Source organism: Festucalex cinctus, chromosome 19 (genome assembly GCF_051991245.1).
Source record: "Festucalex cinctus isolate MCC-2025b chromosome 19, RoL_Fcin_1.0, whole genome shotgun sequence".
Lineage (NCBI taxonomy): Eukaryota > Metazoa > Chordata > Actinopteri > Syngnathiformes > Syngnathidae > Festucalex > Festucalex cinctus.
The window spans coordinates 14332879-14347773 of NC_135429.1; the positions used below are offsets into that span (position 1 = coordinate 14332879).

The 14895-nt window shown below is 40.4% G+C and overlaps 3 protein-coding genes across 8 annotated transcripts; 2 read left to right on the forward strand and 1 right to left on the reverse strand.

Moving 5' to 3' along the window:
- The first annotated feature begins 382 nt into the window (after positions 1–382).
- Positions 383–7203, forward strand: LOC144007930 (lamin-A-like). Of its 3 annotated transcripts, XM_077507918.1 has the most exons (14): positions 383–430; positions 802–896; positions 971–1328; positions 2601–2757; positions 2829–2954; positions 3046–3216; positions 3298–3423; positions 4382–4602; positions 4681–4954; positions 5937–6044; positions 6129–6248; positions 6317–6373; positions 6575–6775; positions 6858–7203. In XM_077507918.1, the coding sequence occupies exons 3-14, from the start codon at positions 991–993 to the stop codon at positions 6891–6893; spliced, it is 1935 nt and encodes a 644-aa protein (XP_077364044.1). In that variant the 5' UTR covers positions 383–430; positions 802–896; positions 971–990; the 3' UTR covers positions 6894–7203. The 3 variants fall into 3 exon arrangements, with proteins under 3 accessions (XP_077364044.1, XP_077364043.1, XP_077364045.1); XM_077507917.1 differs by lacking the exon at positions 383–430 and having other exon boundaries at positions 751–896; XM_077507919.1 differs by lacking the exon at positions 383–430 and having other exon boundaries at positions 751–896; positions 6578–6775.
- Positions 7204–7929: 726 nt separating this feature from the next.
- naxe (NAD(P)HX epimerase) lies at positions 7930–10091 on the forward strand. 3 transcript variants are annotated; one of them, XM_077507925.1, is made up of 8 exons: positions 7933–8066; positions 8144–8245; positions 8620–8802; positions 8879–8987; positions 9059–9169; positions 9252–9362; positions 9434–9581; positions 9647–10091. In XM_077507925.1, exons 3-8 carry the CDS (start codon positions 8630–8632, stop codon positions 9844–9846), a joined length of 852 nt encoding a protein of 283 aa, XP_077364051.1. In that variant the 5' UTR covers positions 7933–8066; positions 8144–8245; positions 8620–8629; the 3' UTR covers positions 9847–10091. The 3 variants fall into 3 exon arrangements, with proteins under 3 accessions (XP_077364050.1, XP_077364051.1, XP_077364049.1); XM_077507923.1 differs by having other exon boundaries at positions 8144–8212; XM_077507924.1 differs by lacking the exon at positions 8144–8245 and having other exon boundaries at positions 7930–8066.
- Positions 10009–14890, reverse strand: LOC144007939 (sodium channel regulatory subunit beta-1-like). 2 transcript variants are annotated; one of them, XM_077507935.1, is made up of 6 exons: positions 13124–14890; positions 12865–13031; positions 11456–11693; positions 11150–11291; positions 10547–10621; positions 10009–10398 (listed from the first exon to the last, which is right to left on the reverse strand). In XM_077507935.1, exons 1-5 carry the CDS (start codon positions 13170–13172, stop codon positions 10552–10554), a joined length of 666 nt encoding a protein of 221 aa, XP_077364061.1. In that variant the 5' UTR covers positions 13173–14890; the 3' UTR covers positions 10009–10398; positions 10547–10551. The 2 variants fall into 2 exon arrangements, with proteins under 2 accessions (XP_077364061.1, XP_077364060.1); XM_077507934.1 differs by lacking the exons at positions 10009–10398; positions 10547–10621 and having other exon boundaries at positions 11056–11291.
- Positions 14891–14895: the final 5 nt, after the last annotated feature.

Below are 14895 nucleotides of genomic sequence, written 5' to 3' on the forward strand. Positions count from 1 at the left end.
CAAAACGGGAAGTACAAAAACAAAAAAAAAGACTTGTTTTCTCAATATTCGTTCCAAAAACGAAAATGAAAAAAAAAACGGAGTACGACTCGTTTTTCGATTTTGTGCACAAATTGAAAACGGAGAAAACTGATAACGGGCGATTTGGACTGTTTCATCCAGTTTTGATATTTGACTTGACGCAAGTTGCGTGACCCGCTGGTTAAACTGAAAGATCATTTTGCAACAGAAAAAAAAATTAGGTGGTGATTGGAATATGGTGTTAGACGAGTGGATGGATACATGGCCTAGTAAATTCTCAAGTTCAAAACCTAACAGCAGTTTGGTTCAGTTCTGTAAATGCACCTGTATCACTCATTGCAGCTCTGCTTAACTTTGTCATTCTGTTTCAGACAGTGTAGTCCAGCCATGGCTTTGAGGTGGATATTAGGTAATTGAGAATGTCTTGTCCTCATACGCATTTTCAGAAATAGGTGGAAAACAAAAGGTTTGAAAACGGCATCAAAGGTCTACTGATTTGCACGTTGAATAACCCAAGCCAACTGGCACCAGATATTCAAATTACACAGTATCATTCCTTAGATGTAATAATCCCCAGAAGTTAAACAAAGATGAACATAAAAACTCCAATCACGAGAAATAGCTACACAGGGTGACTCATTTGTTCAGACCACAGAGCCGAAAGAGAGATGGAGAGGAACAACCACTTCAAGTGACTGCCAAACTTTTGAGGCCAACCTCTCTCCTCTTCACCCCTCCCATCTCATTCTTTCCTATGGGCACTTGGATATATTCGTATAGTATCCACCACATACAACAGTAACAGGCTGAACGGTGCTGTGATCATCAAGGGACAAAAGGATATCAAAGGTCAAAGGAGTTGAGCCATTCAAAGGGTAATTTTTTGTTGGTTTGTTTACAGAGGAGCCTTTGTTTAACTTTGCGTACTTTCCAAACATTTTCTAAATAGACGCCACGCAAGCTTGAGACATGGCAACACCAAAAAACACCCCTCGAGGCGCAAGCACACCGCTCTCCCCCAACCGCATCACGCGCCTCCAGGAGAAAGAGGACCTCAGCAACCTCAACGATCGTCTGGCCGTTTACATCGACAAGGTCCGCTCCCTGGAGGTGGAGAACGCCGGCCTGCGTCTGCGCATCACTGAGTCCGAGACAGAGGTGTCGCGGGAGCTGACGGGCCTGAAGGCCGCCTACGAGACGGAGCTGGCGGACGCCCGTAAGACCCTGGACTCGGTGGCCAAGGAGCGTGCACGTCTGCAGCTGGAGGTGGGCAAGCTGAGAGAGGAATACAAGGAGCTGAAAGCGAGGTAGGGTCCTTATCGGAATAAGGCCAAGCTTCCTTCTTGTTCAATTCTGTCAATGCATAAGACTATTAATAACTGATGTACATTTTGCTGACATAAAAATTGGCCGGGGCCACACCCCAAGACATACCCTCCTCATGACTAACGGCAGCTCAACATTGTCTACCATTCAGACATCCCATAGTCACACATCAAGGGCTTGATGACTAAGTCCTTCCCTCGGCCCCCCTCTCCCTCCTCCTCAAGAGTAATGACACACTCATGATACGTGGCAGTGGTTAGAGGGCTCCGCTTCTTTTACTCTTCCATAAATATTGGGTTGATGGTTCCAGTGTGTTTGGCAGTCAGACTGTTGTCATGGCAGCACTGCAACCAAACACCAAAAGCTGTGTTTGTGGCTAGACGCAGAAGCCATGTGCAAGAGTGGAAACACGAAAGTATATCCCCATTTTTTTCCACCTCAAAGAAAAATCTTACTCAAAATAGCACATTTGACTGCGTAAGGGAAATTATTATGTAGTTCCCACTTCATGCTAAGGTTTCCATGATGTCCATTTTCCATACTGCCTTCCCTATGGTTGGTCACGTGGAACTAGAGCTAGTCCCTGTTGACTACGAAAGGTGGACAATTGACAGTTCCGAACATCCGGGCATTTCTGCTATTTCCACAATACAATGCAGTGCAAATGCGTTCTTTACATCAACAAACAGTGTATTGTATTGTATTGCCTGTGACTAGTATACAAACCAGGCAGATTGTTATAGTAGTTAATTCATCACATTTCAAACTAAAAAATAATCCTCACATATCAAATTACAACTATCCAAACTCCACTGCTTTTCAAAGGACGGGGCGTGTCAAATCACCGATTAGCTGAGACCGCCATTTTGACGTGACGTAAGATCAGAATTGTCAATACACTGGACTGATATCCAGACAATCAGAGCTGGTTATCTGCTACTACTTCTACTAGCGAGCTAGCTCACCAGCTACCTGCTGCTACTGCTGCTGCTGCTCCTCCTACTACTACTACTACTATTACTAGCTAGCTCGCTATCTAGCTTGTTTACCAGCCGGTTGAGTAGAAGCACCTGTAGCTAAAACCAAACTGCGACAGGGTTTTTTTTTTTTTTTTTTACTTTCTGGACTTGGATTTGCCCACCTCTGACATAGGTCACATCTACCGACAGACTATCCACATTCACGCCGCAGCACTATCTTGTTTCCATCTATTTGATATGACTCAGTGAGTGTATGTGTCTCTGTCTTTTCAGGAACACGAAAAAAGAATCGGATCTGGCTGGAGCGCTGCAGAGGCTCAAAGACTTGGAGGCCTTGCTGAACTCCAAGGATGCGTCTTTGACTACCGCATTAGGAGAAAAGCGTAGCCTTGAGACAGAAAACAGGGATCTAAAGACGCAGGTTGCCAAGGTAAATTAAAAGGGACATTACTCTATGAATGTAATTACGATTTTGAAGTTGTTACTATGCTGCGCTATTAGCTCGACACCAGCCTGGGTGATGCCAGAAAGCAGCTTCAGGATGAGATGCTCAGGAGGGTGGATGGTGAGAATCGCATTCAGACCCTCAAAGAAGAGCTGGACTTCCAGAAGAACCTCCATTCTGAGGTCGGACCCTGCTATCATCACTATCGCTTGTTTTATGAAAATAAAGCTGTCCGTGTGAGAGAGTCATTCTCATGTAACACTTCCCACACAGGAGCTGCGTGAGGTAAAGCGACGCCACGAATCGCGCATGGTCGAGTTGGACAACGGCCACCAGCAAGACTTTGAAAGCAAACTGGCTGATGCCTTAATAGAGATGCGAAGTCAGCATGAACTTCAAGTTAAACTCTACAAGGAGGAGCTGGAGAAGACCTACAACTCCAAGGTAAACATTGCACTTGCTAGAAGCAATTTCAAAACTTATGTACCTTCTACTATGTTGTCTGTCCTTTTTTTTTATGTTCAGCTGGAAGGCGCACGTCAGTCGGCGGACCGGAGCAGCCATCTGGTGGGCGCAGCGCACGAAGAGCTGCAGCAGACGCGAATCCGACTGGAGTCCGTGTCGGCTCAGTTAAGCCAGCTGCAGAAACAGGTGAACGAGATCAATTGATTGATTGATTGAGATGTTAGATTACACAATATAGCAATTTAATTTAACAAACAATTTAGTCTGTCGGGGGCCTTGAGAATTTAGTAGTGTTGATTGATGTAACAAACAAAATTAGTAATCGATCTGTTCCTTCAATCAGATTTCAAATTCGAAGATATTTAAGGTCGGGGATCTACAACCTGCGGCTCTGGAGCCACATGTGGCTCTTGAAATTTAGAAATGAATATTTTTTTTACATATTTATTTTTGTTTTTTAAGATAAAAATATTCTTCAAATGAATCAATGATTTAGGTAAAAATAAAAGTAAATAAATAAATAAATAAATAAAAATAAGTCAGAGTCCAAGTTTTTTTAAAATGATCTAAAAATGTCCAAAATGTGACCATAAAATTTACAATAAAATGTCCTTGAAATTGCCAAAAATGCCAGAGAATTTAAATGTAAAAAAAGACAAAAACAAATGAAAGGCAGAAGATTACATAAAATATTTTTTTAAATAGTCAGAAAATGAATAGAAAAAAGGCACAAAATAACGTATTAAAAAAAAATGGAAAAGAAAATGTTTAATAAGTAACGATGAAATGTAAAAAAAAAAAGAAATCCCAAAAATGATCATAAAGTGTCCACAAAATTGGCAAAAAAAGGCAAGAAAAAAAATATCAGGACTGTAACAAAGTCAGAAAAGTCTAAATTTGTATGAAAAAGTACAGAAAAATAAATAAATCCAAAAATGGAAGAGGAAAGGTAGAAGAAAATGAATGTCAACGTATTGGATGCTGCATATTTTAGCCCTCAGTACTTTAGACTAACACAAACACAATGTTTCTGTCATCACAATCTTCAAATGTTTTGCGGCTCCATACAAATTTTTGGTTATTTGACTAAAAATGGCGATTTTGACTGGAAAGGGTGCAGACTATGTGACTGTGTGGAATCTAGCTTGCAGCCCGTGACGCAAAGGTGAAGGAGCTGGAGGAGGCTCTTTCACGAGAGCGGGACACCATGCGTCGCCTCCTGGGAGAGAAAGACCGAGAAATGGCCGAGATCAGGCAGAGGATGCAGCAGCAGTTGGATGAATATCAGGAGTTAATGGACGTCAAGCTAGCTCTAGATATGGAGATAAGTGCCTACAGGAAGCTGCTTGAGAGCGAGGAGGAGAGGTTTGTGTGCATATCACAAGTACAGTATACTGAAACTTTTACAATAATAGCCACTGAGGTCTTCACGTTTGTCCAAAGGCTGCGTCTCTCTCCAAGTCCACCGCCGACAAGGATGGTGGGAGGTCGCTCCTCCACCACGTCGGCTCATTCCAGGTCCTTCAACTGCAGTGCTCAGCACTCCCCCGCCAAGAGGAGGCGTCCCAACGACACGGACAGCGAGGCCTCGAGCTTCGCCGGAGGTGCTGTGGCTCGTACCCGCATCACCCAGCAGGCCTCTGCCAGCGGGCGTGTCACTGTGGATGAGGTGGACCAGGAAGGCAAATATGTCCGACTCAGCAATAAAGCAGATGAGGTCAGTGAAAAAAAAAAAAAAAGAATATTTACTTGAAAAAAAAAAAGTTTCTTCACTCAGTAATTCTAAGTACATTTAACAAGGAGAGTTTTGAGTACATTTTATCAGTATTTCAATAAATAAATAAATAATTGAAGTGTTGAGGAACGAACTCTTGACATTCAGCTTGGGAGACAGCCACTCTACCACCTGAGCCATGCCACGCTTGCTGTTTACCACTATACTGCATTGCTGGTCTGTCCAAAATGAGACCAAAAACTGGTGTCTTCGAGATCCAAGGATTCTGCCTGACACACCATCAATATACTAACACACTGCCGGAGCGGCATGACTCAGGTGGTAGAGTGGCTGTCTCCCAACTTAAAGGTTCTGGATTCCTTCCTCAACCCTTGCATAGCTATTTTTATTTATTTATTTTTGTAATAAATTGGTAAAATGTACTCAAAACTCTCCTTTGTAAAATTTACTTCGAATTTCTGAGTGAAAAAAACTTTACCGGTTATTTTTTTTCCAATTAAATATTACTCTTTATATTTACAGTGAAAATGTGCACATGTAACGTGTTACATTTCCCGGTTACGTAATCAAACTGTTACTCATCTATGCAATATGTATTCACTTCAAGTTGAAGATAATGTCAGGATTTCAGAAATGAAAGTTTTGTGCGCTTAAAAAAACAAAACAAAAAACAACATGAAGGGGTCTAGAAAGGCTGTCTTTTAAATTAATGTTATTATTATTATTATTATTATTATTATTATTTCTACTATTTACTTATTTTTTAATCAGCAAAAAATACAAGTAGACCAACCATACGTTAAGTGAAATCCATAAAACAATTTTTTAAATAAAAATAATTACAGTCATCATTGTTTTGCTCAATCAATATTAATCTAATCGCTTACTCAATTTGATGCCTTTTCATCCTTATTGCATTCCAAATGTTGAACTATTGAAACACTTCCAACATTGCTGCTTTAAGGACCAGAATTTGGGGAACTGGCAGGTGAAGCGCCAGGTTGGATCTTCTCCGCCGATTGCATTCAAGTTTCCCGCAAAGTTCATCTTGAAGGCCGGCCAGAGAGTCACAGTGAGTGACGACCTCTTCTCAAAGCAGCACAGCGACACTGTACGAGGTGCCTAAATGCTTCTCTGACCTTTACATGGTGAGCAGATCTGGGCGGCTGGTGCTGGGGGGAACCACAGTCCTCCCTCTGACCTGGTCTGGAAGACACAGGCCAACTGGGGCACCGGAGACCAGTTCCAGACCACTTTGATTAGCGTGAACGGAGAGGTGACTGATCTTTGAAGCGGCAAAACGTTTTGCAAACATCAACGTTTACCTTTTGACTTTTCTTACAGGAAATGGCGATGAGGAAAGTCACTCGCACACATTTGGAAGATGACGATGATGACATGGTAACATTATAAAGAACATAAATGAAAGTGACAGTTTTGTAACAGGATCATCATGGTCGAAGTTGCAGCAAGTCATTCATGCGCACACTAAGAAGACTTGATTTTCAATAAAGAGAATATAAAACCACAGAAAAAAGTGCATGTTTGTTGAGCCGTTTACGCCGTCAAAACGAGTCAGAGCAGAGTGTGTTGTTTCCGCAGCAGGTGGCTCACAGCACCTGTGGGGACAGCGAGTACAATCTGCGTAGTCGTACGGTTCTATGCGGCTCCTGCGGACTCCTCTCGGACAAGTCCAACAGCTGCAACTCCGTGTCTTCAGCATCTCGCTCGTTCCGCTCTGGTGGCATCTCAGAGGGTTTGCTGCCCCATTCCTACGTGGTCAGTCGGAGCACACCTCGCAAGGTGAGACCAGTAAAACAAACAAAAGTAGCAATGATGCACCGCTGCTGCTATTAACTAGGGTTTTTTTTGTTTTTTTTCCCAGAGTGGAATCCGAATTGAGAGCTGTCCAATAATGTGAGGCTTTTGATCTTTCGTCTTCATTTTCCATACTAATTCATTTGTCTTGTTAGGGTGCTTCTATATGATTTTCGACATATAGACTGCAAAATTATTTACGATTATGTACATGTAGGCATGCTTATGGAAATCGGTTAGCAAGCCACAAGGCTATAAAATATGAACTAAGTTGGACAGCTTAACATCATTAAGTTTTTATTTCTCTAAATATACAATTATACACTTTTGTGCTATTCATATCATGGTGAGCTTTATAAATGTAGCTTTTTTTTTTTTTATAGCAATTTTGAATAAAATCTACTCCCTCCTCCTTTTGTGAAGTTTTCTTTGATATAAATAAATGTGTGGGGAAAAAATGCATACACTGTTATATTGTAGGTTTATGAATATGTATTTTTATGTTGAAATATAAGCAATTTCCATTCCGCAACTTCCGCTTGCCAACCCGGAAGTAAGTATTTTTTATTCTTTATTTTTGTATGCATACAAGTTTGTTTTTTGTCTTTTTTTTAATGCTTTATTGAACCAATTGTTGCCAACTTACAGTTAATATCAACAAGACGATCAAACCAATGCAACAACCAAACAAAGGAAAACAAAAAACAATTATTAAAATGCCAGGGGAATACAATACGGAAGTAAGTCATATATCCACGGACTGCTTACCGAGCTTTCTGCGTTTGTCAAGACGCTATCGGTGACCTTGCACGATCGGTGACGCGCATGCGCAGAAGATCCCACCAGTTTTTATCGCCAACTACGGCAACTCACTAGAACAAAATACCTTATATTCACTATGGAATGCTTATGAAATAAGATAAACCAATAAATGAAATAAAATTGCCAAAAAGTAAGTCTTCTGGACGTCAAATTGAAATTTGAGGACCAAGTAAAAAAATAATTTGTAACTATCCGCCAATTTGGTTGTTTACTTTCACCTCGAACGCTTTGAGGTCGGAACTGGGAAATTCTGTCGAGACGCTATCGGTGACCCTGCACCCGAGCCATATAAGGTATTTTGTTCTAGTGGAGTTGCCGTCGTTAGCAATCCAGGATGGATAGCTTTTGCGCATGCGCGTCACCGATATGTCTTGACAGTGTTATTTGTAAATTGTGTTATTGCATGAACTTTAGTAAAACTCGTGAATGCTAAACGGAAAATCAGCGTGCATTGGTAAGTGTCACTAATCTTTATTAATCGCTGGTTGTCGTTGATTTGTTTAACTCCTACTAAGTTTGAGCTATTTTCAGAAAGTGGTTTCGGGGCACACTATCCAACCTATCCAGCCTGTTTTTCTATGTTTCCCGATTCCAACGCAGGTGATGATCGTTATCTATCTTCTCCAGAGCTAGGTGTGAAATTATTGTCGTAAATTTATTTATGTATTGTTGATTTTACTGTAAATTAGCCGCGTTTTGGGCACTTGTCACAAGACAAAAAATAATACAGAGGGCTCGTACTAAGAAGGGTAAATCAAAAATGACGAGTTAGCTAATGAAAACAGCTGAAAAAGTAAGCCAGGACACCTGAAAAATCTATTTTTGTAGGTATAATAAAGTATTTTATATATATATACTTACTTCCCACAACTGATGTTTGCTACTAAGGCGCTGACACATTGATGGATAAGTGCTATTTGTTTCTGGGAAATGTAGTTTGATGATTATGATAGCAGTCAGTCATGACCACAAATGACATGATGAGGATTTGTTGTTTACGATTGCAGGACCATCTGAATGCTGAGCGTGCGGGCTCTTTTTGGCATCGGCTTCCTGGTGACCTCACGGGCCGCAGCAGTCTTTGCTCAAACGGGGAAATGCCCGCTGTCACCTTCAGCTAACAAGCACCAGAAGGACTGTTACAGTAGCAGACCAGCTTCCACCATGGCCCAAAGCATCAAATATCTTGGGTGTGTTTCATAGAGGGAATTTAAAGCAAAGCTGTATTTTTTTTTATTTTTTGACTTACTTATAGTTGTTCTGTAGACAAGAGGAAGCCCAGCGCATTGATGAGGAGCTCTTCAGTGAGTACGGCTTCAGTGTGGACCAGCTGATGGAGCTCGCTGGGCTCAGTTGTGCTACAGCCATTACAAGGGTGAACTAGAATATACTTTTCATTCCAGAGTGATAGTAATGTGAACATAAGAGTCATGTTTTTCAATGAAGGCGTATCCACTGAGTTGCTTGGTCAAGCCCAAACCCACAGTGCTGGTGATATGTGGACCGGGTAACAATGGAGGCGATGGCCTGGTCTGTGCCAGACATCTTAAACTATTTGTAAGTGTCCGATGTTTTTTTGTTTTTGTTTTTTGCAACCTTAATATAAAGTTTCCCTTGTGACATCTTCATCTGCTCTCAGGGTTACGAGCCCTCTATTTTGTACCCGAAGAGGCCCAACAAACCCCTGTTTCAGGGTTTGACCACCCAGTGCCAGAAAATGGAGATTCCTTTTCTTACAGAGATGCCTGAGGTTTGTCTCAACAGAAGTAGAATTTTACTGTGTAAAAATGTGAATTTTTTTCTAAAAAATTGTTTTGTTAGGCTCGTCTGATTGATGAGGCCTTCAACCTGGTGATTGACGCCATCTTCGGGTTCAGCTTTAAGGGGGCGGTGCGAGAGCCTTTTGCTTCCATCATTGGTGTCCTGAAGAAGACCACGGTCCCCATTGCCAGCATCGACATCCCCTCAGGTAATTTCTCTCTACATCGTGAATTAAACATTATCGGCAGTAGTGATCAGGTTGTTTCTTTTAAGGTTGGGATGTGGAGCAAGGGAGTGTTGACGGATTGCAGCCCGACACGCTCATCTCCCTGACGGCGCCCAAGAATTCCGCCACCCTTTTCAAGGGACGCCATCACTTCCTGGGAGGTCGCTTCGTGCCGCCCGCCCTGGAGAGGAAGTACCAGCTCAATTTGCCCCGTTACCCCGAAACTGATTGTGTGTTAAAATTGTAAAACAGAAGATTTGCTGGTAGTTATCTTTAAATCTGGTTTCCTTTTCTTGGTTACCATCAACCCCGAAACTTCAATACAAGTTGCCATTGTTGTCATTTTTGTAGAATTAATCACAGAAAGGTGCAACTTTGTAATTATTTAGCATCCAAAAAGACCACAATATTAAGACATTTCTTTTTTTATTAGTACATTGAAGGTGTCACTGAATGTACCAGCAATCCAATTATAAATACGACATATCCACATTCTGTTTTATAAATAACATCCTTTTTTTTTTTTTTTTTTTAAATCAGACATTAGAAGGTGGTGAGTTAGTAAAAAGCTTTCTTGTATATTCAAACTCAATAGTCCCACAGGCAGTGTTGTGCATGTCATACAAATATACACAATGTCAACATAATACTTTACTGTGAGTACAGTGTCTGCTTTCAACATTGTGGCTAATTAATGCATAATGGACTGGAGATGAGGATGCAGTCTGTTCCCCTCCCCAAGTTGGTTTCATGCAGTTATCGGGGTGTACAGGACACGTGTTCAGCCCAAAAGGGAAGCCTGGAGGGAGATTTAAAAAAAAAAAAAAAAAAAAAAAAAAAAAAAGCATGACACAATCAAATGATCACTGGATGCAAACTTAATACATAGTTTGTTTTTAAATAAACGCAACGTTAATGACATTGTAATTGTATTGTTTTGAACAAACCTTTGCTATTCTCCAACTTGCACATCTGCACAGTTATCTTTACTTTCCGAGGCTATCGCTAAATATTCAGCATTCCTGGAAGAAAAGGAGCTTGTTATTATTACAACGTTAGCACAATCCTCGCATTTTAAGAAAACGGGTTCACTTGTATATTTAAAGTCAAACATTTTCTTTACAATATGTTGGCTGTGCCCCCCCCCCCCGCTAGTCTAAACACGGCATTCTAATAAATATGGTGTTTGTTTTTAATCCATCTCAGGAGGCGGCCATTTTGCCACTTACTGTCGACTGAAAATGACATCACAGTTGCTCAGGTAACAACCAATCACAGCTCGGCTTCAGAAAACGGACGAGCCGTGATTGGTCGTTAACTGAGCACTGAGCAACTATGACGTTATTTTCAGGCGACAATAAATGGCAAAATGGCCGCCCCTTGAGATGGATAAAAACAGGTGGATTTAGCTGCTTAATTCATATCCCACAAACACTATATTAATCAGAGTAGCATGTTATGACTAGTGTGGCTACATAGAATATATTGACTTCCCCTTTGAACAACCATTTACCATAATTTCATATATATGAAATATGAAATATACATACGCGGCTTCTCTTAACGCTTCTTCTCCGGCAGCTGCTATTTTCCTGTAGCAGTAAATCATCTCGATGAGGAGCCACACCTGCAGGCCGATGATGGAAACGTACATCATGACTTCAGACACGATGGAGGCTGTACCTCGTGTGGCTGCGTACATGGAATGCAAGAAATGTGATGTCACATGAATGCCGGGCACAACCTGACAGGGCTCTTTCTAGGTAAGCTGAGTTCAAATACAAAATATTGTGTTGATTTTTTTTTTTTTTTTTTTTTTTTTTTTTACGAATCTCACACAGTCAATTGTGTTGTACCTTTCCCCACTACATTAAGGTGGACCTCTTTCCTGATAATGGTGGTGTTCTCATAGTTGTCGTAGGTGAGGATGCGGTTGAAGAAGCAGCGATATGTGCCCGAGTCATTGAAGGTGACGTTGAGAATATATATGGACGCGTCTTGGATGTCGTTGCTCCTCTTGCTCCCCTTCCAATCCAGACGGTCCATGAAGATTTCACTTTCAATAATTGGGCCAAATTCATTGTAAGTGTAGATCTGATGACACAGTGACATTAAGGCGGGTCAAAACTCCAAATCAACACATTACTCATTTTTGTTTTATAACTTTACATACATTGTATCGTCTAATGTTTTGGGGCTTTTTTTTTTTTCTTTTTTTCTTTTTAACAACTCCGCCAACTTGTGTTTTAGTGTAAAGTCTTGTGAAACAGGACAAATCAAATTGACTCAACATGTTAAAAAAAATGTAAAGTTAAGTGAATTCAGATTTGTGTCCAAATGCATTATACAAGTTTGAGGAAAAGCCTGGCATGAGTCGTTTGGAACTCACAAAATAAGAACTTGAGCACCTTTGTTTGCTTGACGTGATGCTAGCTAGCTATGCGTACAAACCTAAAATGTGTCTTCCCTACAATTTTGTAGTATATTTTTATGTACTTTATAATGTTTGGGATTATTCCAAATTTAGCAGGGTTTTGTTTAAATGTACAATACATGCAGTAATTATTTTCCCTTAGGAACTTGAGCACCTTTGTTTGCTTGACGTGATGTTAGCTAACTAGCTATGCGTATAAACCGAATATGTCTTCCTTACCATTTTGAAGCATCTTTTTTATGTACTTGGTCATGTTTGTAATTATTCAAAATTTAGCAGGGTTTTGTTTAAATTTACAATCCATACAGTAATTATTTTCCCTTAAGAACTTGAGCACCTTTGTTTGCTTGACGTGATGTTAGCTAACTAGCTGTATGCGTACAAACCTAAAATGTGTCTTCCCTACAATTTTGTAGCATATTTTTATGTACTTTATAATGTTTGGGATTATTCAAAATTTAGCAGGGTTTTGTTTAAATTTACAATACATGCAGTAATTATTTTCCCTTAGGAACTTGAGCACGTTTGTTTGTTGACGTGATGTTAGCTAACTAGCTATGCGTATAAACCGATAATGTCTTCTTTACCATTTTGAAGCATCTTTTTATGTACTTGGTCATGTTTGTAATTATTCAAAATTTAGTTTTTTGAGTTTTGTTTAAATTTACAAGACATACTGTAATTATTTTCCCATTACAAAGACTTTGAACTCTTGTCTTGGTATTTTATCAACTGGATAAACTGTTTTAACACTCTACAATCTCCAAAATCTTGAAATGACTCTACTCGGGATCAACTACACTCACCGGATTACTAATGAAATCTAATCACCTGCACAAATTCGACTTCTCCTCTTGCCTTGAAGTACCATTCGACAGTCGCACTCGCTTTGACTTCACTCCTCATCTTGCAGGAGATGCAGCCCAGTTTGAAGCCTTTTCCGGCCACCGCCTCTGTGTCCGAGTCTACCTCCGCACACGCCCCATCACACTGGCGCACTGTTTGCAGCACAAGGATAGACATCCATTACATCTACATTATGGCTGTTTAAGGCCTTACAGCACAACGTACAGCCAGAAGAGAAACTTACCAAACAATGTGCAGGAGAGGAAAAGGAGAAGAATGTGAATTGCTGTCATGTCAGACTGGAGCTTTGTATTGGAATGAGGGGCCTCGAAAAAAAGTACTTCTACACGCTGAATATACTTTTAATTTTACTTTATATACCGAAGAGCTATTAATCAATATTAATGTTTCAGTCGTAGGAATGCTGCAGACTTTAAAAGCTTTAGGTCAGCAAAGCTCAACCTAGGATCATTAATAAATCAAATAGCAGTTATGCATGCATTGTAATGTGCAAAAAGAAAAAAGAAAAAGCGGATGTAATTCCCTAGAACGTGTTTATAGTATCCCAACAGGACTGTTTACTTTTTTTTTTTTGGCTCAAATCAACAGTTTCTAGTGGATTATCGTATACATTGCCAGAAATTATTGCTGCGAGCAAACTATTTTAACTGTGCTTAAATGTAAAAATTCAATTACTCAGCTCCCTCTGTTTATTAAAAATAAATTAAAAATAAATTAAAAAGAACTGAAGCAATTTATGCGAGGACTCACAGCTCCCTTTCAGATTATATTATCGTTTCCCTGAGGTTTTTAAAATGGGATGCGCAGAGACATCGTTCCACCTACCTGGGAATACACGCACTTATCTCTAATGGTATCGAATAACAGACATTACAGATGAATCGTTTTTTTGTAACGTGCCGAACATGCCACCAACAGTCCAACGTTGCTAAACGTACATGCAAGCGCGTGTGCTGATAATGTGCAAACCAATTAATAATCAAGTAAACGACCTCAAATGATAATATCAAAATATTTAATCTCAATCTTGTCGCCTACTGTCGCCAATTTAGAGGCCTCGTTCGGAAGAAAATGTGGTCCTCTCCCCCGCGATGGCAGCGGCTTGTGGAAAACGTGGAATTTCCGCTCTCTAATGACTCCTTGCGTATCAAACGAACCTTTAGTCGCGCTCGCATCGCAGGCTAACCTGCAAGGGCGCAATCAAATCCGTAAATTGCGAGGTAAATAATAAGGGATGCGCCCTGTGCTCGGTGGGCTGTGTTTTTGCTGCGCCACACCAGCACGTCTGCCTCTCACTTCACATGATGCCACTGATGCAGTGCGGTAAAAACGGCCTAGGCACTTGACACTGGGTAGTCCACCTCTCCTTTATTCATTTGATTAGCTGTATTAAAAACGTGTTATGTGGTTATTTTTTGGTATAAACAATTCCACATACAGAGATAAAGATTCAATTTACAAAAAAAAAAAAAAAAAAGTAGCGCTGAACGTAAACCGCACTGTCTCTTTAAGAAATTTCCATTTGGGCGGGGCGGCCCAATGGTTGCCTCCTGTCAATCACGGTGTTAGGACCCAAAAACATCAAAATCACTAACAGTGCTTTGATAAAAAATGTTAACATTAGTTGGTTTGATTAAAAAAAAATAAGAATGAATGAATTAATTCGTTCCACTTCATCTCCTAAAAGCCAATGACTATATTTGAGACTGTGGTGCTCTTTAGTCAGACAGTTAGCATTAGCATAAACAAAACACATTAACAACAACAGTCTCTTCAAAACCGGAAGTAAATCATTTCTATGGGCAGCTAGTTCAATATGTTAAACTCAATGTATGCGGGGCACATCTGGCACTTCAGTGAAAGCTTGCCACAATTTCTCCTGGACTTCTGCTCAAAAGTAGCCATAAAAATGATAGCCTTCAACTTTCAGGAGCCTTAAACAGCTCTTTAGATGAACCTGAAGCAGTAACAAAAAATTGCAACCTACTGAACTGT